Source organism: Scyliorhinus canicula, chromosome 7 (genome assembly GCF_902713615.1).
Source record: "Scyliorhinus canicula chromosome 7, sScyCan1.1, whole genome shotgun sequence".
Taxonomy (NCBI): domain Eukaryota; kingdom Metazoa; phylum Chordata; class Chondrichthyes; order Carcharhiniformes; family Scyliorhinidae; genus Scyliorhinus; species Scyliorhinus canicula.
In genome coordinates, this window is record NC_052152.1 from 147,947,334 (window position 1) to 147,970,783 (window position 23,450).

The window sequence follows — 23,450 nt, forward strand, 5'->3', positions numbered from 1 at the left end:
TGGGATCTCTTGCCCACATTGAAATTTTCTACATTAAAGCATACATCGAGTGAATTAGATGTTTACATACAGCTTAACTAAGTGGGAACATCTGTGGCAGCTGGATTTCAGTTCGGTAACCGTCAGGTCATTTTGGACTAAAATGAATAAATTCATGACAGAATTCTCTGTCGCCTGACGCCGATATTGTAATCGGCGATTGGGTGAAGAATTGACTTCATCGCCCAAATTGGGGCCCGCGTAGATTTAACGCCAGTCAGCCGTGCTCCGCCCCCTCGGAAATGGCATCATTGCATCGTGCGCCGTTACAACGCTGTTGGCACATCATCGACTGGCCCTCCCGTGATGTTCCGCCCCTGATGGGCCAAGTTCCTGGCGGCCAGGGACAGGTGTGGTCTCAGCGGTTGGGAACACAGCGTGACAGTTGCGGACTGTGTCCAGCGCCACCACACCTGGCTGGGATCTGTCCTGTGACTGGGTGGCTTCCACGAGGGCTGGGGGGGGGGCCGTTGGAGGGTGGCCAGGAGATTTGCTGTGGGGTTGCAAATGATGGGTTGGGTCCCCGCACGCCAACGTCATATTGTACAGCATGACGGCTGCAAGTCCGTGTGCATGCGCAACCAGGGACCCGGCCATTCTCTGGCCGTTTTCGGCACGAGAGCCGTGAGTTTCACCCGGTGCTGCTGCTAGCCCCTCACCGGTCACGGAATCAGTGAGGGGTTCACGACGATTTTTTCCGCATAAATGTCCCGCGGATTCTCTGTCTGAGCCGGCACTTAGAATCCAGCCCATGTACTTTTTAATATCACGTGAGTTTAGGAACAATGGACGTTCAGAAGGATTTAGATTACTGAAATGCAATGGCCATGGACAAAATCAAAATGCTTTACGGCATTTCAGCCTTTGAATCTACAGGGCTAGAATACAAAGGGAAGTTTTGCTACAGCTATATAATGGCCTACTTGGGTCACATCTTGAGTATTGTGTAAAGCTCTGGGCAATCCACCTTAGAGAGGTTATACTGACTCTGGAAGGAGTGCAGCACAGGAGCACCAAAATATTACCACGGCTCCAAGAGTTACATGAGGAGGAAAATTACATAAACTCAATTTATACTCTGGAATCTAGAAGGTCAAGTGGTTATTTGATAGGAAGGACAGAGACCACACTTTATGGGTAAGGGCATCTGGAATAAAACTTAACTTCAGGGCCAGGCCATTCAGGAGGGGTTAGGAAACATAGCGGAATTCTCCCACACAAAGTTGAGCCTAGCTCAAAAATAATTAAAAACAAAAGAGATTGATGAGTTTTGCTGGCCAAGAATTGCAAAGGCAAGAAGCCCGGACAAGAAACCGGAGTTAGAATGCAAATTGCCCATGATCTATTTCACTGAATATGGAAAAGCCTTGAGGGGCCAAACAACCAAATTCTATTTCTATGTCAATAAGGTGGCTTTTCGGCCTAGATTAGAAATGATTCTGAACAACTACAAATGCAGTTGGATTTGGAGAGCAAATGGCACTCCCACCACCTAGTGGTAGGTAATGCTCAACTGAAGAATCAGGAATGTTCTCTCTTCCAGAATGCTCTAATTTTACCTTCTCAGTTTGCATTTGACCCCCATCTCCAATCAGAGACGCAGCACATAGTTCACGTCTGAAAGCATCTGTAGTAACGTGAAGGTGCCTTCAAATATTAAGGTAAAACAAATACCACAAGCACAATGCAATTTTACAGAAGTTACAACCATTAGGGGCTTGCCGAAGTGAGAATATTTTAGGTAAAATTTCTCAGCAATTCATTTAACTCACTTGGTTATTTCCAGAACTTTGTTCAGAACAAAAGCAACCTTTGAAGCCTGAAACAAATGAGCATTTTAATTACTTGAAATTGAACAAAATATTCTGACATCTGAAACAGTAAATCTGCAGCTTTCTACTGATTATGCGAGATGATCAAATATATCACATGACAATTTGCAAGTTCTCTAAGGAGGTAACAAACCAGAAATGAACAGAAATGTGAGGCTGATTAAGTCTATGTCCAGTCATAGATTTCAAAGTATTTACAGTGCAGAAAGAGGCCATTCAGCCCATGGTGTCTGCACCAGCTCTTTGAAAGAGCACCCTACCCAAGCCCACACCTCCACCCTATCCCCATAACCCAGTAACCCCACCCAACACTAAGGGCAATTTAGCATGGCCTATCCACCTGAACTGCACACCTTTGGACTGTGGGAGGAAACCGGAGCACCCGGAGAAACACACGCACACACAGGAGAACGTGCAGATTCCGCACAGACAGTGACCCAAGCCGGGAATCAAATCTGGGACCCTGGAGCTACCACTATGCTACCGTGCTGCATCAAATTTAAAGCAACGCATCAGTATTCAAACCTGTGTATATATCGTGCCTCAAATTTTCACACAGCTGATTCTCAGGTCGCCCTGGCAGTGACTGAGCAGAGAAGGCACACACTCAAAGAGAAATACCCAAAAAACAACAGGTTGTGGATAACTCAGGCCAACCTGTGTATTTGCCAACAGATATCCAAGGTCACTAAAAAAGAATTGCCCAGGAAAAAACAGCTGCCGAAACAAATGCAATTGCACATCCGGCAGGCATATGGGATTACATAGAATATACAGTGCAGGAGGCCATTCGGCCCATCAAGTCTGCACCAACCCACTTAAGCCCTCACTTCCACCCTATCCCCGTAACTCAATAACCACCTCACCTTTTTTGGTCACTAAGGGCAATTTATCATGGGCAATCCACCTAACCTGCACGTCTTTGGGCTGTGGGAGGAAACCGGAGCATCCGGAGGAAACCCATGGAGACAAGGGGAGAACGTGCAGACGCCGCACAGACAGTGACCCAGCGGGGAATCGAACCTGGGACCCTGGCGCTGTGAAACCACAGTGCTATCCACTCGTGCTGCCCGATTACAATGAGGACTACAATGTTCTGACAAATATCCATTCTATTGTTGCATTTCTTGGGAAGGATGTATACTGTGTGTTCATAGAATTAATTTACATTGCTCCAATAGTAATCAAAAACATAAAGGAATAGGCAGAATTATCTTGCTATTCCCACAACTTTCCTGAACCAAGACAAGCATAGTATGTCCAATATTAGTAGTTGTGTATTTCAAGGTGGATGGGAAATACTCACGTTTATTTGCACAGTCATATAGTCCATTGGAGGATAAAGACTCAAGATCAATTCATCAACACTAAAGGAGGAAAACAATAGCTTTACCAAGTGTGTCCATACAGTAGCAAAGGCAGTACAGTACTTAAGTACAGATAAAGTGATATAACTGCATGCTATTCCCCCACCAGTTACAACACACACTGCCTCCTCCTCCTCGACAAGATTAAAAATGCTAAAACTGCAGGTAGGTTTTCATTCAGTAATAAAAATACAAACTTACTTTGGGCTGATTTCACTGGTTATATCACCCAAATCATCCAACTGGGTTATGTGCTGTAAGCTGTCCACCATCCCATGAGTTGTCATGGCTACAGATACCTTTTTCAGACAGGCTTTGGCTGCTTTCACTAGTCCCAAGCAAGGTGCCATGACCTGTTTGTCTGCTGCTGACCAGTAAGTATCCCGATTTTCTCGTGAGTCTGCATCATCAAAAATGTCACTGAATGGGTCTGGATTATCTGCATGCTGAGCCTGCCGATTACAATTATCTGAATTATTGGAAGAGCACAGATACAGTTCACTCACTGCTATTTCTGTAGGGTCCACTGTTACAAATTTCAGATCTGCCTTAGAAATTGTTTCAGTTGCACCAATGCTGGCCCTTACATGTTACATTCAGGAGTAATTTGTGACCTTACGACAGTACAATCAGGAGTCATAAATAAGGAGTCAGACCAGATCACTCCACATTAAATGAAAAAAGAGACATTTGCAGAGTTTGAACTCTTTTAGCCCCAGCTATCCCTCCACAAACCAGCATTTAATGAAGATGCTGAGTCCCTGAAAGCACGCCTAACTAATCTAGCGAATATTGTGGGATACCTAAAGACTTGCTAGAATTTCACTGACAGCGCAAACATCTGGTGGTGCTGCAAGGCCTCCAGGCAAACCAAGACATATTTATCTATAAGCCCAACAAAGGGACAGGAATAGTCATCCTCAACAAGCATGGCCATAATTGACAAAGTCTTCCTTAATAACGAGTCCAAATTCTAATCGCAGGACCGCACCAACCCTGATCGACAGCAAGTTAATTTGTGTGAGATTAACGAGCTACCTGGTGGTGCATATGATGGGATTGTCCTCGAGGTTCATTGTGTGCAAGCGAGTATGGCTGCTCAAAAGTAGACCCTATCTTATCTATGGCTGGTTCTGCAAATTGCTACAACCAGTTCTGAGCAAATTTTCCACATACACAGTGAATAATACCTTTACCTTTGCAATTCTATACAGAACTTGCATATTGATAGCAATGCCGTATTCATATGCTTTTTTGGCATTGCTAGCCAATGTGCTGTTCAGGGAAGCAACAGCCATTTGCGCTGGGTGACTATATCATAGCAATCCAGATGTGCCACCATTGTCTGAATTTGTATTCGATGAACTTATTAACTTGGCAACCTGCACAGTTGAGTTCATTTTTAATACCAGGTTAAAGTCCAACAGGTTTGATTCAAACACGAGCTTTCGGAGCGCAGCTCCTTCCTCAGGTGAGGAAGGAGCTGCGCTCCGAAAGCTCGTGTTTGAATCAAACCTGTTGGACTTTAACCTGGTGTTGTAAGACTTCTTACTGTGCTCACCCCAGTCCAACGCCGGCATCGCCACTTCATTTTTAAAGACACCATGTATATTCAAATAGATGGTGCTGTTTTGGGATCCCTTCTAGGACAAGCTCTCAGTAATATTTGTGTGCATTTCGATGAGAAACGTCTTTGATAGAATAACCCCTAGCCTCCTATCCCTTGCATATTTCGGATACATAAATGATACATTTTCTATATTTGAATCTGCAGCTGCATGTAAGGATTTCCTTACGCACTCCAACCTGCGCTCAAATTCACCTTTGAAATGGAGCATTCTAATCAGATTTATTTCCTCTAGGAGCTATTTGATAAATCTGTTCATGCGTTCTCTACCTTCACTGGTCAACATTCAAATTGGGATTTTACAGCTTCATAAAATCAGCTTTCCAGCAATCTCGTAAATAAGGCTGGAGAAATTTGCCCACCATGCAAGATTGATGCTGAAATAGGGCACATCAAAGCTATCCTGTGGGATGACTACCCCGATCAGATCATTGCTCAATGTGTATCGCGCAAACAGTTGAATGTGCCTAAAGCTGCAACTTTCAGTCCTGAAAAATGCCCAGCCTACCTCAGATAACCCTGGAAGACCAAGGTGTCTCAAAAATGTCAGCAACAAGTGAAGCTAGCCATTTCACATTACTACAGTAGTCCCCCGTTATACCGCGGGTGTTCGGGTCCAAGACAGCCACCCGCGTTGTATCCGAGCCGCGGATATCCAAGATGGCGGATATCCAAATGAATGAACGAGAGGAAACATCGCTGACTGTGCTGAACATTGCTGAATGGAAGGGTGTTTCAAATAAAAAACATCAAAGTTCGTTCAAGTCTTAAATCAAGTTTTAAATTTATTAAAATATATACAATAATATATACATACAATAATATACTTAAAATTGTACTTACAAGCATATTTTTAAAAATCATTTTAAAAAGTCTGTGAGTTTCTTCTGGCACATCCCCTTCCTCATCTTGACTTGTGCTTGCCTCTGGAGGTTCTTCAGGTGTAGGATGTATATGGGGTCGAAGTCCTGTTGCTCTGTGTATGCTATGAGCCACTTCAGGTGCGTGATGGCATCCGAGTGGCTCTTTGCCGCTGTGGGCTGGGGTTCTTCTTCTTCTTCTGCCTCCTCTTGGGTGACCTGGTCGATGATCTCCTCCTCTGTGAATGTTTCTGCGGGTGCCATGTCGTCCTCTGCTGCTGACCACCTGTTCACCCAATCCTGGAGTGTTAGGTTCTCATCCAGGTGGTCCTCTAGCCTCTCCTCAGCTGCCCTGATCTCTGCTTCAGTAAAGCCTACGAAGTCCTCTTCATCCGGGTAATGTTGGGGTCGTGGGAGTGCTGCTCCTAGGGCCTTGTTCCAGCAGTTGGCGATGGTCTTCTCCATCACAGCTCCCCAGGCCTTCCCTGCCAGATAACAGGCATCCTTGATGGTGATGGCTTTCAGGTAATCTGGGACAGTGTGGGGAGAGTCTATCATTTCCAGGATCAGTTCCTTTTTGTACACAAACTTGAAGGTCTGAATGATGCCAGCATCACATGGCTGGATCTTGCTGGTGGTGTTCTTTGGGAGATAGAGCACTTGGATCTGCCCATCCCTGGTCTCGAGAACATCTCCCTGAGGGTGGGCTGAGCAGTTGTCCAGTAGGAGTGTGGCCTTCTGCGGTAAGTTGCGGGCACTAAGGTGGTCCCTGACACTGGGTACGAAGAACATGAAGAACCACTCCTCAAATAAGGAAGCTGTCATCCAGGCTTTGCCAGAGTTCCGGTAGGTAATGGGTAGGTTCTCCATGTTGATGTGGTGAAAGCATCTAGGAGACTTGAATTTGCCCACAATCAATGGCTTCAGCTTGTGTTCCTGTGGCATTGCTGGCAAACAGGATGGTGAGCCTGTTCTTGGCTTGCTTGTACCCCAGAGTCTTGTGGGCATCATCCTTGACAGCTAGGGTCTTGTCAGGCAGCATCTTCCAGTAGAGCCCTGACTCATCTGCATTGTAGAGTTGCTCTGGGGTCAGCTCCTCTTGCACCATGTAGTTCTTGAGGATGTCGGGAAAGGCTGCTGCTGCTCCTGAGTCGGCGGATCTCTGTTCACCACTGATGGTAACTGCACCTATCCCATGTCTTTTCTGGAACCGATGGAGCCAACCCTTGCTGGCTTCGAAATTGCTGTCCTCTGGGTGGAGCTGGTGATGGAACTTCTCAGCCTGAGTCCTGATGATAGGTCCAGATAGGGGGGTGCCACCAGACTGTTCCTGGACAAACCAGGTGAACACAGCCTTCTCCAAGTTAATGTCACTAGCGTTCCTTGCCTTTTTCCTGGTAAGCCCTTCACTCTGAGAAACTGTCCCAACATATGTTCTTAAATTGGGCTCATCTTTCACCCACCCACGGAGGGTTGACTCTGGTACACCAGTCTCTCTGGATAATTTTGCCTTCGTTTCCCCGTTTCGAAGCCGGTCTATCAAATGTATGTTTTGCTTCACTGTGTAAGACTTGCGCTTAAACATTTTGAACGATAGTAACTGAACTCGAAGATACCTGCACTCGAAAAGGTATCCCTTTTATGGCTGGGTAATCGGGCTAATCGGTCGCGGCTACTCATCGCGGCTAATCGTTCTACAGTAATCATCGCGGGTAATCATCACTGCTAATCGGTCTAATCATCGCGGCTAATCATCGCGGCTAATCGGTCTAATCATCGCGGCTAATCATCACTGCTAATCGGTCTAATCATCGCGGCTAATCATCGTGGCTAAAAAAGGTGTTGTTTCAAAAAGAGTTTAAAATGAGTCAAGTAAGTTGGGGTCCATAAGCCCCCCCGCCGTATATCGCGAACCGCGGTATTGCGGAGCGCGGTATAACGGGGGACTACTGTACTATGCAGGAATGACAGGAGTGGTATTCTCCACCAACAAAATGCGGTCATCAAGCCAAAAAACATCTGCGTACCACACAAGTGAGTAATGGGATATATAAATTTTAGTGCCGGTATGATGCTAGTATGGAGACTGGATGTCCTACAGACTGTTGGATTATATCAAAAAACACGTTCCTTCGGCTGTTCGCAACAGAGTACCCCTGCTCAGAAAACTCAAAACATACCAACATTAGATGCAACTCCATGAGTGGACAATACTTAACAATCCCAATTGTTGTGCAAATAATTACATCAACAAGCAATTTGAGATCATTAGTCAAGCTCACAATGTGGCTCACTTACACATGCTAGAAGCTACATATATTCATTTGTGGGGCCCAGTCTTTTGCAAACAGAAATATCCAGGTCCTAAGCTTTTTTCAAACTAAAAAGCTGAGGGTTCAACTGCCGCCTGGTGAATTCCCCATGCTAACATATCAACCTGAGTCAACTTGCCAATCAATCACCACCTTTTTCCCCATACCAGTATAAATTGTTGTTCCCTTTGAAATTTGGCATTCTTGCAATTCTGGCCTGATGAGTGCGAGATGAAAAGCTTCGGCAGCATGTCTCTTTTTTACATCAATACTCAAGATCTGTACGACCATGCAACTATTCGGCATAATAGTATAAATATGACTGGAATGGTTTCAGTAGATCAACAGAAAGCACTTAGTGAAATGTGATAAAATACATTTTCATTAAGCTGCTTATTGTTGTCAGCAACGGATTTAGAGCAACAGTTGCATTGAACTCATTTCACCTCACTTTGAACCCCGCAGCATGAATAAAGCAAAAAGAATACACGTTGGCTTGCCTTGGCTAAGTGAGCTAATTCAATCTAGAACTGAAACACAGCAAGGCTTACAGTGGTGGGGTCTTTTTTATTCATTCATGGCACGTGGGTTTTGCTGGTGTTAGGGGGCACTTTCCGGGCAGAGGCACCTGCATACTTAACATGTCACAAAAACCAAATACTGTATGTCTAATTTCTGTAGCAAACATCAAGAAGCAAGTGAATGCTCTCAGGTTAAAACAACATACGCAAAGCTGGTGGGACTTGACCACATTCTTTGGGAGAACAGATCAACACTGAGTCAGACAGAAACAGCCCATTAAGTAGGAACATCCTGTATCAACAGCCCCAGATGATCCTCATGAATAAAGACAATGGGACCAGCCACTGACAAAGTCAAGGATAATGGGGGCAAAGTTAAGGACGATGGCCTCATGAATACAGACAATGGGACCAGTCACCGAAGAAGTTAAGGATGATGAGGGTAAAGGACAATGGGGCCAGCCACTGACAAGGTTACATTAAGGGGAAGTGGATATGCAAATAAATAAGGACAGGAGACATGGGGCCTGATAATATCAGAAAGTCATGAATAAACCTTCAATTGCAGATTACACCACCCCACCCTGCCTGTTAACAAACGATTGGATCATGGATCAGCCATGCTAGGCTGTTACTTATCCGAAGAAGTGTATAAATCATGAGGTTTCCTTTTGTTCTTTGGAGAAAGCTCGATATTAGCTGGAGACTCGCTCCCTGCTGGCGTAACAAATAAACTGTTTTGACTTTTGGAACAGACCTGAGTGCTGAGTGATTCTTCGACGCTAACACTGGCAAGGCCAGTATTTACTACTTGTCCTTAGTTGACATGGTAATGCTGAGCCACCTTCTTGGGCCACAATAGTCCACATGGTACACTTACATCCACAATACTGCTGGGAGAGAGTGTTTCAGAATTGTGTGTAATAGTGAAGGAATAACAATATATTTCCCAGACACAAAGGTGCGACCCTTGGAGGAGAACTTACATGTGGTCATGTGCCCAAGCACTTAACTTCCCTTGTTCTTCTAGAGGTCGAGGCCACAGGTTTGGAAGGTGCTGTCAAAGGGTTGGCACAGCTATTGTAATTAACTAAGGGCGGCATGTGACACAGTGATTAGCATTGCTGCCAACGGCGCTGAGGGCCCAGGTTCAAATCCCAGTTCTGGGTCAGTGTCCCTGTGGAGTTTGCACATTCTCCCCGTGTCTGCGTGGGTTTCACCCCCAAAACCCAAAGATGTGCAGATTAGGTGGATTGGCCACAATAAATTGCCCCTTAATTGGAAAAGAATAATAATTGGGTACTCTAAAACAAAAAAACATACTGTAATTAACTGCCTAGTCCTGTGCAGACAACTCCGACTCACTGGCCGAGAACAAATTATTTTCTCTCACTTTGGTCACTTCCAAAGGAAGTCCAAAAGCTGTCCGATTGATATATTCCCCAGTGATTTTCCAGCAGCCTGCCTAGAAAATGGGCTATTTGCTAAACCCAAAAATGGATTCCAACTGGAAACCACCATCACCATGTTCAAAGGAATCAGATAATATTGATAATAATAAACAGGAGTGCTTCATGTTTATGACATGGAATGTCTAAATTAACTTCCATTGTCTCAAGCAGTATTTAGACACATCATCTGGATCTTAATTAGTATTTATTAAATACTAAGGATTTACAAGTATGATCATCAACAATGTGATGTTAGCGATCATTGACAGTACTATCAAATAGTACATCCTGTTTCACCTGGACCACTCAGTGGCAAATATTACAGCCTTGGTCCAAACATGGAGAAAAGGCCCTCGACACGAAAGCAGCTTTGACGGAGTGTGGTATCAAGGAGCCCCAGCAAGACTTAAGTAAATGGGAATTAGGGCAAAACGCTCCACTAATTAAAGCCACAGGCGCACAAAGGAAGATGGCTGTGGTTGTTGGGGCCAATGAACTTAGCCCTGGGACATCGCTGCAGGAGCTCCTCTGCAGGGACCGAGCATTGCTCAATAATTAAAGATCCTAGGCTCAACCATTTTCAAATGCTTCCTCAATGGTCTTAACTCCAGTATAAGGTGAGATGTGAAGATTTCCACGGATTGCCCACGTTCAGTCCCATTCGCAATTCATGTCCACCTGCAGCAAAATCTGGACATTCAGTCTTGGGCCAATTAAGTGGCAACTTATAGTCATAAAAATGGCAATAATCAAGACCATGACAAACTCCTCAAGATATTCAAAGGCATTGCCAGTGTTAAATCCCCCAACAGCAACATCCTGGGAGTTATCATATAAATTACTGTCTTCTAAGAGGATGGGTTTTTCTGCATTGACTGGTTCCCCCAAAGCCTTTCCACCACTTCCAAGGCACAAGTCAGGGGTGTGGTGGAATACTACCTGGATGAATGCAACACCACCGAAGAGGTTCACCACCATCCAGAGCATCTGGTGTAGGTCTACCCATAGTGCTGTCAGGAAGAGATTTCCAGGTTTTTGACCCTTTGACAATGAAGGAACAGTGATATAGTTCCAAGTCAGGGTGGTGAATGACTTGAATGGAAACTTGCAAGTGGTGGTGGTTCCACGCATCTGCTGCTTTTGCTTTTCTGGGTGGCAGAGGTCTGAGGTAGTTGGATGAGTTGCTGCAGCGTATCATTTAGATGGTACACGGTTACCACCGTGCTCTGGTGGTGGAGAGAGTGAATGTTTCAAGTGGCAGATGAGATGACTGTTAAGTGGGCTGCTTTGTCCTGGTTGGTATTGAGTTTCTTGAGTGTTGCTGGAGCTGGACTCGTCCAGACAAGTGGAGGCTATTCCATCAAACTCCAGGATTATGTTTGCAGATGGTGGACAACCTTTGGGTAGACAGAAGGTGAGCCAAGATCAGTTGTTCAGAGTGGATGCATGTTTCCCCAATGGAGTACTATTCTGGGACGAGCCCTGTTCATTGCATACTTCAATAACTTGGTCTTTTCCAGTAACTTGATCTTAATGCTTGCTGCAATATGAAGTAGTGGACTATATAAAAAAATAGGAGGCATGGTAACTAATTGAGGACCAAACAAAGCTGCAAAAGATTATTGATATTCTGGTGGAATGTAACAGATGGAATTCAATGTTAATAAATGTGAGATGGAAATTTTTGAATATGTTACATAGATTGTTGAAAGGATGGGAAATAAAGTGAGAAGGGAACAGTAGAGACACATGCAGTTAGGACCACTGCTGGTGTGAAGGGTGAACACTAACACGCACAGGTTAAACTGAACTATTTCTGTGCTGCAATTTATTCTGAATAAAATTCCATACCAGTGTAATCTGACTAGTAAAACAATGTTATGAATGTGTTAAAATGAAGACATTTCAGACAACGTTCTCTGTACTTTCTTCAAATGAAAAAAGTTAGACAAAACACTACTTTCCAAAAAGACATCTCAGCAGAACTAGAGAGGGACAGAACGAAAGCAGCAAAACTCTCCGGCCTCATCTGACTGAAAAAAGGCACCACACAAAACGGCTCACATTTCCTCCTTCCCCCCCCCCCCCCCACCTCCCCTTTCCCCCCCCCCCCACCTCCCCCTCACCCCCCCCCCCCCCAAAATGTCTAATAGCGATCGTGAGGATGCTTTCACTCGAAATGCTGCCAGAGGTGTTGGATTGAGATGTCATTGGCAGCAATATACAGAGATACTAATCTTGTTCATTTGCAGACAGTTAATTTTAACCTAACCTACATTTTAAACAGGCTGATAACATAGCAGTTGTCAGCATCCATTTCTCAATCGATTGATCGATCTTAATGTGTGCTACCATTCAGGCTTATAAACAACTTTCTTTTAGACACAACTGTTGTGAAACGCATTGTCTATATGACACAATGGGCATGTGAATCTAGAATATGTGAACTGAAATGAATGAATGGCCTGTAAGAAGCTTTATTAATAGGAACATGATTACAGCCATGAAGAAAACCATTGTGATTTGGACAGAGTCAACACAAATTTATGGTTATTATACAAATTAGGGATTATCATCATAGATTCATAGAATTTAGTGCAGGAGGCCATTCGGCCCATCGAGTCCACACCGGCTCTTGGAAATGGCATGGTGGGGGGATGGGCTACTATATCATCATGGATTGAGGATTGGTTAACAGACAGAAAACAGTGTAGGTATAATTCTCAGATTCGTAGGCTGCAACTAGAAAGGTATTAAAAAGGTCAATGCTTAGACCTCAGCTACATACAATCTATGGCAATGACTGAGACGAAAGGACCAATTACAATGCATGTCTAAGTTGGCTTCTGTGGGGAACCATTGAGTGGAAGTCAAATATCTCTCCATAGGGAAGTCAGAGACTATCCCTACTGTTGATTGCTACAGAAGCCAAACAGCAAACTTCACGCACTTTCTAACTGGTTTACTTTAGCTAAAATTGAACAGAATTAAATGGTGACTCATTCACTAACTCTTTTAAGCATGCAAAAAGGAAAACATTCTGAAAAGTTTATTTTTTCTAATTCTTTCATGGGATGTGGACATCACTGGCAAATGGACAACACGGTGCAGTGGTTAACACTGTGGCCTCATAGCACCAGGGACCCGGGTTTGATTCCAGCCTGGGGTGACTGACTGTGGCGTTTGCACATTCTCCCCTAAATGCCTGGATTTTCTCCAAATGCTCCAGTTTCCTCCCACAGTCCAAAGATGTGATTAGGTGGATTGGCCATGTTAAATTGCCCCATAAGTGTCCAAAGATGTGCAAGTTAGGTGGGGTTACGGGGATATAGAGGATGCATAAATTTGGTTAGGGTGTTTTTCAGAAGGTCAGTGCAGACTCAATGGGCCAAATGGCCTCCTTCTGCACTGTAGTGAATCCATAGATTAGAAACCCAACATTTGTGGCTCACTGGGCCATTTCAGAGGGCAATTAACAGTCAACCACATTATTGTGGATCTGGAGTCACAAGTAGGCCAGACCACGCAAGGATATCAGATTTCCTTCTCCAAAGACATTAGTGAACCAGGTAGGATTTTACAATAACCAGACTAGCTTATAATTTCTGATTGGTAGCATGGTGGTTAGCATAAATGCTTCACAGCTCCAGGGTCCCAGGTTCGATTCCCGGCTGGGTCACTGTCTGTGTGGAGTCTGCACGTCCTCCCCGTGTCTGCCTGGGTTTCCTCCGGGTGCTCCGGTTTCCTCCCACAGTCCAAAGATGTGCGGGTTAGGTGAATTGGCCATGCTAAATTGCCCGTAGTGTCCTAAAAAGTAAGGTTAAGGGGGGGTTGTTGGGTTACGGGTATAGGGTGGATATGTGGGTTTGAGTAGGGTGATCATTGCTCGGCACAACATTGAGGGCTGAAGGGCCTGTTCTGTGCTGTACTGTTCTATGTTCTAATTTAAATTCTACCACTAGTCCAATAACATTACCACTATACCATCATCTCTCTACCATCCACAAAATCAAAGTTTCCATCCAACATGAAGAAGGAATCTTTCTTGAAACTTGGACTATATTAGTAAGCATAGGTTCACATCACAAACGCACACTAATTTAGTACAAACGGACAACCTAATTCAGGAAAAGCTACGACAGACAGCTAAACTAGTAAACATAAAGTGGAAGCAGGAGTCATTGAGATTAAATAAGAAACAAAATTCTGGAACTCCTCAGCTAGTCAGGTAGCATCTGTGGAGAGAAACAGAGATAATGTCCCTGATGGTAATCCACATTAATGAGCCTGCATTCTACTCAGGGATGCATACTGCCACCAAGTGTTCTAAATGAGAAACGCATTGTTCCATTTCCAACTCACAAAAGTACATTTATGTAAGAACACATAGATTTGCTTGCCACATGGTTTTGCTGCAACTGAAGACAACTAGTTAATCTCATTCCAGAAGTCACAGGAGAATTCTGAAATATGGGGACAACTCACCCAAAGTCAGACAGAAATAAAATGACAGAAAATGCTGGAAATACTCAACGGGTTTGGCAACATCTGTGGAGATGAACAGAGTTTAATATTTCAGATCAATGACCTTTTGTCAGATCTGGGAAAAGTTAGAGATGTAACAAGTTATAAGCAAATAAAAGGTGAAAAGCCTGGATAAAGAACAAAAGGTAAGGTGTTACAGGTTGACAGAACCATGCTACAGAAATAAAATATGTTACTAAACTATACTTAGTGCATTTCCAAATCAAGTAACGCAAAACAAAAATATATTAGATTTGAATCTCAGTTTGAAGAGCTTACTTTTTTACAAACCTTTTTGTATTTGGACAAAGTGCATTTGGACTCCATCCTAATTCAGGTGAAATTTCCTACTCAGAAATGTAAAGAGTCAAGAAGATAGTAACAAGCTGGTAAAATAGGCAAATCCTCAGATCAAATTGAATGCATTCTGCTAGAAAAATGAACAGACACAATACAAAATAGTATAATTTAAAAGGGTATGCGTATAGAGATCCTTGAAGGTGGAAAGAGAAGTTGTGAAGGTTATTAAGCAGCATATGGGAATCCTTGACTTCATAAACAGAAGCAGAGAGTAAAAAAGGACAATAAGCTAAACTTTTACAGATAATGATAAATTGTGTTTGATTCTGGGCCACACATTAGGAACAAAGTTAAGCACTTGGTGAGTACGCACAAGAGATTTACTGAAATGGTATCCAAGGTTACAGGTCTTCAATTATGTGCCGAAATGGGAGAGGCTGGGGTTGTTCTCCTAATAGCAGGTAAAGTTAAAGGGAGATTTAATAAAGATGTTCAAAATCATGAAGGGTTTTGACAGAGTAAGTGAGGAGCAAGTATTTTCAGTGGCAGAAATGTCATTAATCAGAGGACACATAAGAGCCAGTTGTGCAATGAAGAGACATGTCTTCACACAGCAAGATGTGATGATCTGGAATGCACTGCCTGAAGGATAGTTGTAGCAGATTCAATAGCAACTTTCAAAAAAGAGAATTTGATAAATACTTGAGAAAAGAGTGCAATTCTCTGAGGATAGCTATTTCAAAGGCCCAGTATGGATGGGCCAAATGCTTTCCATGTTCTGTATTGCTCAATGATATTCAGTGTTAGAATCTTCCATACACAGAAATACATTGAAATTACAAATATATTGAAATTACAATGTGGACAGGCCATTCAGCTCAACCAGTCCATGTCAGCATTTGTCCTCCATACAAGCAAATAGTTGGAAACACATTCTCCCCCCCCCTCATTCTGCTATCACTTCAAGCATCTTTTCTTCATCCTCCTGCCCAATCTAAGCTTGAACACTGACCGCAGTTTCTGGAAGAGCAATCCATCGCCTCAGTTTTTCCTGCCCTCTATTCCAAACCTGGTTTCTATGGACACTCTTGCCAAATCTTATTCTTCATCATTTTAAACTCCCATATATCACCCTCCAATCTGTAATGTTATAATGAAAATGCCCGATTGTTCCAGCTTTTCTACTTTCTTGTACCAGACAGCAATCTCTAAATCCATTCGACAACCCCTCTTCCAGCATGGACTGATCAAGGTCCTAAGGTTTTGTATAGGCTAGTCTTTATGTTTAGGTGAGTATATTCCATTAAATTTGTACCTGCTCTATTTCCTCCAATGCATCTTCTACAATAGCCGCATAGGAAGACATCTGCGATAGAACAGCGGCCTTGTTATCTGTAGAGTACAAAATAGTTAAGTCTGTTGCACATGGATCGAATCAATTAGAAAATGTAACCAGGCAGAGTGGACAAATGTTAAACGCAAAAGAGAAAAAAGAATTCACCTCATCACTCGGTTAATGACAAAGGTAATTGTACATAATACTGAACTTAAAGCGGCATATGACTCCTTGTAAACAAAGTTAAAAGTTACATCGTGATAGATGCTCAGTCACAACTTTTCTAATGAAAGCAGCGCCAAAGTTTTGTAACAATGTTAGTACAAGGAATATCAAAATGCTGACATCCAGTTTATAATTTAATTCAAGGAACTGTCAGAACCATTATTACACTAGAGAAAGCACCAACATAAAGTACTTGCATTACTCTTTGGGTCAGAAATTGGCTAGCTAGAAGACGACAAAGGGTGGTGGTTGATGGGAAATGTTCAGACTGGAGTCCAGTTACTAGTGGTGTACCACAAGGAGCTGTTTTGGGGCCACTGGAGGAGGGCGTAGAAGGATGGGTGAGTAAATTTGCAGATGACACTAAAGTCGGTGGAGTTGAAGAATGTTACAAGTTTCAGAGGGACATAGATAAGCTGCAGAGCTGGGGATAGGATGGAGGTGTGGGCTTGGGCAGGGTGCTCTTTCCAATAGCCGTTGCAGACTCGATCGGTCGAATGGCCTCCTTCTGCACTGTAAATTCTATGAAAACATTAATATCCTCAAATAATAATAGTACAGCACAGATTTGTTTTAGAATAGAATTCCTACAGTGCAGGCGGAGGCCATTCAGCCCGTCGAGTCCGCACCGACCCTCTGAAAGAGCATCCTGCACAGGCCCACTCCCCCATCCTATCCCCGCAACCCCACCTAACCTACGCATCCTTGGACACACAAGGGGCAATTTAGCATGGCCAATCCACCTGACCTGCACATCTTTGGGCTGTGGGAGGAAACCCAAGCAGACACAGGGTGAAAGTGCAAACTACACAGACTGGAATGGAATCCAGGTCTCTGGTGCTGTGTTAACCACTGATGATGATGAAAAAGCTCTTTGTGCAAATAAAGATTTTTAGTGGGAAAGACCCATTAGCATGAAAGAGGATACATTTTGAGCTCTGCCAGATATTCACATGCAATTTCCATATCACCAAAGCAGAAAATATTAACAAATAAAATGATCCATGGTTCAACAATCCACAAGTTTAGATAGCTTCCTGACCACCAGCTTTCCCTTCCCCCATTTTCACAAGCAGAATATATTCGGCCAATTAAGTTAGATGTCAGAGTACAAATCAACGTTCGAAACCTTGAAAAATTCCTCCAGAAACTGGGGTCCACTTATATGCCGAGTACAGAAATGAACCTCTGGCATGGGTGTGGGTGATCGCCAATTTGAAATGCCATCAGCATCCGGTGAAAAGAGTGGACATGTCTTAAACTACCGCACATCTCTGCAGCATGCTTGAAGCCTTGTGCCCAGTTGTAAGGTGCTGGTAAGTGAAATATCCATTTATAGTGTGAGAAATTGAAGGTGACTACTAATGCAAATATAGTATGTTGCAGCTGGAAAAGGGTGTCAAATTATATACCGAATATATGCAAAAGCATGATTTTCGAGGCAAGATAAATGAAGGCATCTTACACGTCAGGTCACCTTATACAATATGACTTATGGCACATTTTGAAATCCACATTACCTTTTGGTAACTTAGAAAGTCGATCGCAAGCTTCCCAAACTGCACCTGTGGACGTCAACTGGTCCTGTGACAAACTAAAACCAAAAAAAAACTTAAACAAATCGAGCAAAGGCACAAGGCAGGGCAGAAACACCATTACATTCAAACCTGTGACATCAATTCTATTTCACGGCAAAAAGAAATTCAGCACATAACCATGGAGGGCTAAAATGGCGCTAACACTTGAAAAGTAGCTCTTAAAACAAATGTTAATGTACCAGCTTGCAAATGCACCATCACAAAGGCTAAACTTAATTGCCAATCACATATTTTTCTTAAAGCATTAACAACCATTTTATTAGGACTACTTTGTTCCACATTAAAGTTAAAAGAGAACGAGATCAGAATTTCCATGCTCAAGAATGTGCACAGGTTTCCCAATCTGATCCTTTTGTTTAGCATTTGTTTGCATCAAACATATTGCAGAAGTTTGTCTGTTGATGATATTTATTTTCATACACTAAAGACTGACAGAGGATTTCAAGAAGCTAAAACTGACAAGAGTATGAGCAGCATCTGTGTAGAGGAAAAACAGAATTAACTTTTTAGTTCAACTGACGTTTTGTCAAAATGGATGAAAAGATCATCTACCCAAAACTTTAACTCTATTTCTCCCTCCACAGATGCAGCCTGACCTGAGAACTTCCATCATTTTGTTTAAATTCAGATTTCCACTGTCTACGATATTTTGCTCCCATTTTGGAATATTCACCCTTCAGCTACATTGAGAGGGATTTGAATCATAGAATTTACAGTGCAGAAGGAGGCCATTCAGCCCATTGAGTCTGCACCGGCCCTTGGAAAGAGCACCCGACCGAAACCCACACTTCCACATTATCCCCGTAACCCAATAACCCCACACAATCTTCTTTTTGGGCACGGAACGCGATTCAGCATGGCCAATCCACCTAACCTGCACATCTTTGGACTGTGGGAGGAAACCGGAGCACCCGGAGGAAACCCGCGCTGATACGGGGAGAACGTGCAGACTCCACACAGACAGTGACCCAAGCGGGAATCGAACCTGGGACCCTGGAGCCGTGAAGCAACTGTGTTAACCACTGTGCTACCATGCCACCAATAACAAGGATGAGAATTTTAACAACATTGCTGGATTGGGAATCAACGTAAGTCAGTCCGTGAGTACAGGAGAGATGGATAAACGGGAATGTGGAAGACCAACCAGCAGGGAATAGCCACGCTAGCGGTAACAAAATCACGATTGTGGGGTTTCAAAAGCAGATGAACTGAGGTAGGGTGGAGTCAGGTAACAGATGGAAATAAGCAGTCTTAGTGAAAGCATGGACAGGTAGTCAGCATTTCATCTCAAGATCAAATATGACACCAAGGACACTAGCTTCAGCCTCAGGCAAATACCAGGGAGACGGGTGGAAGCGACAGTTAAGGACTGGAGTTTGGCTTTGGTCTTCTTGATATTCTTGTGGAGGAAATTTCTCCTCATCCAGTATTGGATGTCAGACAAGCAGTCTGGCAGTTTAGTAACAGTTTAATTGACAGGTGGTGCGGGGTAGAGTTGGGTGTTGTTAGTGTCCCTGTGAAAACTCACACTTGTGTTTTTAAATGATTCATCAAGGAACAATATGCAGATGAGAAATAGGAGGGGGACCCAAGGATACATCCTTGGGGGCACCAGGGGTAATGGTGCAGGGAAGAGTGATGCTCTGGCTACAATTAGACAGAAAATAACAACAGATGCATGGGAACATAGACATTCCTATTCTTCGAGTCACACAATAACCCAACTTGGAAATCTATCTCCATTCTTTCACTGGCATTGGGTCAAAATCCTGGAACTCACTCCTTAACATCATTGTGGATGCACCTACATCACAGGAACTGCATCAGTTCAAGAAAGAAGCTCAACACCATCCTCTCAAGGGCGATTAGCAATAGACAATAAATGTTGACCTTTAATCATCTCATATTTAAGATGGAAGGGAGAAGAAAAACCCCCGAGGGCCATGAGTGTTTGAGACTCCTCTTCTTGGAAAGCAGTGGAGGCAAGGTTATTGAATATTTTTAAGGCAGAGGTAAATAGATTCTTGACTAACAAGGGAATCAAAGGTTATCAGAGATAGGCAGAATGTGGAGTTGAGCCAACATCAGATCAGCCATGATCTTATTGAATGGTGCAGCAGGCTTGAGGGGCTGGAAGGCCTACTCTTGGCTCCCAAAGGTTTGTATGGGTAGCACGGACACGTAGTGGTTACCACTGCTGCCTCAGGACGGTGAGGTTCCAGGTACGACCCCGGCTCTAGGTCACTAGTTTTCACATTCTCCCTGTGCTTGCGTGTGTTTCGCCCCCACAACTCAAAAGATGTGCAAGGTAGCACGATAGGACAATGGTTAGCACTGTGGCTTCACAGCACCAAGGTGCAAGGTTCGATTCCCGGCTGGGTCACTATCTGTGCAGAGTCTGCAAGTTCTCCCCGTGCCTGCGTGGGTTTCCTCCGGGTGCTCCAGTTTCCCCCCACAAGTCCTGAAAGACCTACTGTACGGTAAGTTGGACATTCTGAATTCTCCCTCTGTGTACGCCGGAATGGGGCGACTCGGGGCTTTTCACAGTAACTTCTTTGCAATGCAAGCCTACTTCTGACAATAAAGATTATTATTATAGTTGGATTGGTCACGCTTAATTGTCCCTTCATTGGAAAAAATGAAAATGGTACTCTAAATTTAAAAAAGAAAATTGTATGTGTTCCCTGATGTAAAGATGGGATGGGATAGTTTACGTTTGACAGTCACAAAAGGTGCCATTTCTGACTTTGAGAAGAGCTGTTTTACACTGGCAGAGGTGGAACATTGATTGGAAGGATTCAAACCGGAGGTTCTGGGAAAGATGGACATAGATTTGGGAGGCACCAACACTTGACACTTAATAATGAAGGAAAAACGTAGAATTACGTATGGATAAATTGGACTTTAAAACAAGACTTGGGGGTTAAAAAAAAATGGACACACAAGCCCAAAGGTTACCGAGGATGTCACTGTCTGAATTGTTGGGGATGATACTCAGAAAATGGAACCACCATGCTGCCAGGCAACGGCTCGTGTGAAATATCCAGAAACTAACTGCCATCTCTGGTGGAGACAATGGGATATAACGGGAGATGCGCATAATCTCATCAGACACATCTTGTGCGTAATGTCCAGACAGATGTGCGGCTTGTGTATGTGCGCGAATTAGTGTTGGAGGTGACGGTGTGCAACACAGAAGTAAAATGCCAGCCAGCAGCACCCCCGCAAAAAGCTTTTGCAAGTAAATTTCTGATTGTTTAGTAAGCCAAGTCAGCAAAGACCAAAGCTGAAATAGACACTAGGATGTCTGTCCGCCAAACTGCAGAATATCAGAGCCTTGAAACCGACTATTCTCCTGAAGTGAGCACCACTAGAATCTCGAATGACAATGGGAGTAATGCGCAATCTTCTATTCCCCACGAATCAAGGACTGTTTTGTATATCTTTTTCTTAAAACTTACTTTGGACTCAATTCTTACGTCAAATCTGCATAAATGCAAGTAAATACTTTATCCTTTTTTGTTCGGCAGCACAGTGATTAGCACTGCTGCCTCACAGCGCCAGGGTCCTGGGTTCGATTCCGACCTTGGGTGATTGTGGAGTTTACACAATCTCCCCGTGTCCGCATGGGTTTCCTCCAGGTGCCACAGTTTACTCCCACATTCCAAATACATGCAGGTTAGGTGGACTAGCCATGTTAAACTGCCCTTTAAGTGTCCAAAAAGATAAGCGGGTTAAGGGAATAGGGTGCTCTTTTGGAGGGTCGTGCAGACGCGATGGGCTGAATGGCCTCCTTCTGCACTGTAGGGATTCCATGACTTTAGTAGTTAATAAACTCATATCTTTAACTCAAGAAAGCCTGATTAAATTGGCTCTTTTTAAAACATAAAAATGGTACTAGGAAAACACATCTGCAAAAGGAGTTTATTTTTAAAAAAGATTACTAGTGTTGCGACCAGCAGTGGGAGCTGACTAAAGAAAGGAGCCCAGTTCATCCCTCCTCATCCAGGGGTATCCCAGCCGGTTGGTAACACATTGCGGGGTCTCGTCCAGGTTAACAAATTTGGGGAAACTCACTTGGGGACCTGTCATAACAACAGGAAAGGAAGGTTGAAGATGGGATGGGTGTATGTAAAGAAGGTGGGGCCAAGGGTTGTTTTTTTGAGAAGGGATAATGACTGCAGTTTTAAAGGAGAGAAAAACATTACCCAAAGAGAGAGAACTAGTTAACAATAGCAGCTAACATGGGAGCATGAACAGAAGTTGGATGGTGTGCAGTTGATTAGGAATAGGTTTGAGGAAGCATGAGGTGGGCGGTATGGACAAAATGAGCCCAAGTGCTGGAACAAAAAAAAAATCTATGATTCAACAAATGAGGATATTTACCACCGGGTTATATCAATCGAACACGCAAGACATTAAGCCAAGCACCGGAAACGACAAACGTACACCCAGTACAGCCAACCCTCTCCAACATCTCGGGATTTGTCCCAAAATTTGACAACAGCAGCCTGACATAGTCACACTCACTGAACCAAACCTTACAGCCAATGACCCAGATTCCTCTATCACCATAACTGGGTATATCATGTCCCACTGGCAGGCCAGACCCACAGGAGATGGAAGTGCAATAGTATACAGTCAGGGGGAAGTGGCCTTGAGAGTGCTCATCGTTCACTCAGGATCCCAAGAGGCTCCATAGCATCAGATTAACCATGAACAAAGAAACCTCGTGTTGATTATCACTTTCCCTCAGATGATGGATCGCTACTCTCCCATTTTGAAAACTATTAGGCAGGAGTGCCGAGGGCACAGAATATACACTGATGGGGAACCTCCATGTCCACCTGCTAGGGTGGCTTGGTAGCACCATTACAAGGGTGAATAGTCAGAAGTTTTTTTTCCAGGGTGGAAGACTCAATTACAAGGGGCACAGGTTCAAGGTGAGAGGGGGAAAGTTTAGGAAAAATATGCAGGGAAAGTTTTTCATGCAGAAGGTGATGGGTGCCTGGAACTTGTTGCCAGTGGAGGTGGTGAAGGCAATGTTAAGATCTATCTTGGTAGACACATGAACAGGCAGGGAATGGAGGGATACAGATCATTTAGGCAACAAGTAGTAGGTCCAAATAAGGAATCTGGATCAGCATAGGCTTGGTAGGCCGAAGGGCCTGTTCCTGTGCTGTAATGTTCTTTGTTCTGACAAAGCTGGCCAAGTCCTAGAGACATAGCTGTCAGACTGGTCTGCAGCAGAAGGCAACCAATCCATCACTTTAAGATGAGCGAGTTAAACATTCACTCCCCTCCACTGCAGGCATACCATGAAGCTACAAGATACACAATAGCAACTCTCCATTTCCAAATCTGTATCCCCCACCACTTAAAGGACAAGGGCAGCAGGTGTTATGGGAACACCACAATCAAATCATACGCCATCTTGACTTGCAAACATATCACTGTT

The 23,450-nt window shown here is 43.7% G+C and overlaps 1 protein-coding gene across 2 annotated transcripts in view; it reads right to left on the reverse strand.

Moving 5' to 3' along the window:
- ccndbp1 (cyclin D-type binding-protein 1) overlaps positions 1-23,450 on the reverse strand; it is a 45,040-nt gene that overhangs the window by 14,872 nt on the left and 6,718 nt on the right. Inside the window, exons 6-10 of one of the 2 annotated variants that reach the window (XM_038803088.1) lie at positions 17,915-17,988; positions 16,149-16,225; positions 3,440-3,690; positions 3,178-3,238; positions 1,812-1,858 (exon numbers count right to left, since the gene is read on the reverse strand). In XM_038803088.1, coding sequence (XP_038659016.1) covers positions 1,812-1,858; positions 3,178-3,238; positions 3,440-3,690; positions 16,149-16,225; positions 17,915-17,988 — 510 coding nt within the window. The remainder of the gene's footprint in view (positions 1-1,811; positions 1,859-3,177; positions 3,239-3,439; positions 3,691-16,148; positions 16,226-17,914; positions 17,989-23,450) is intronic. The other variant, XM_038803089.1, reaches the window with a different exon arrangement.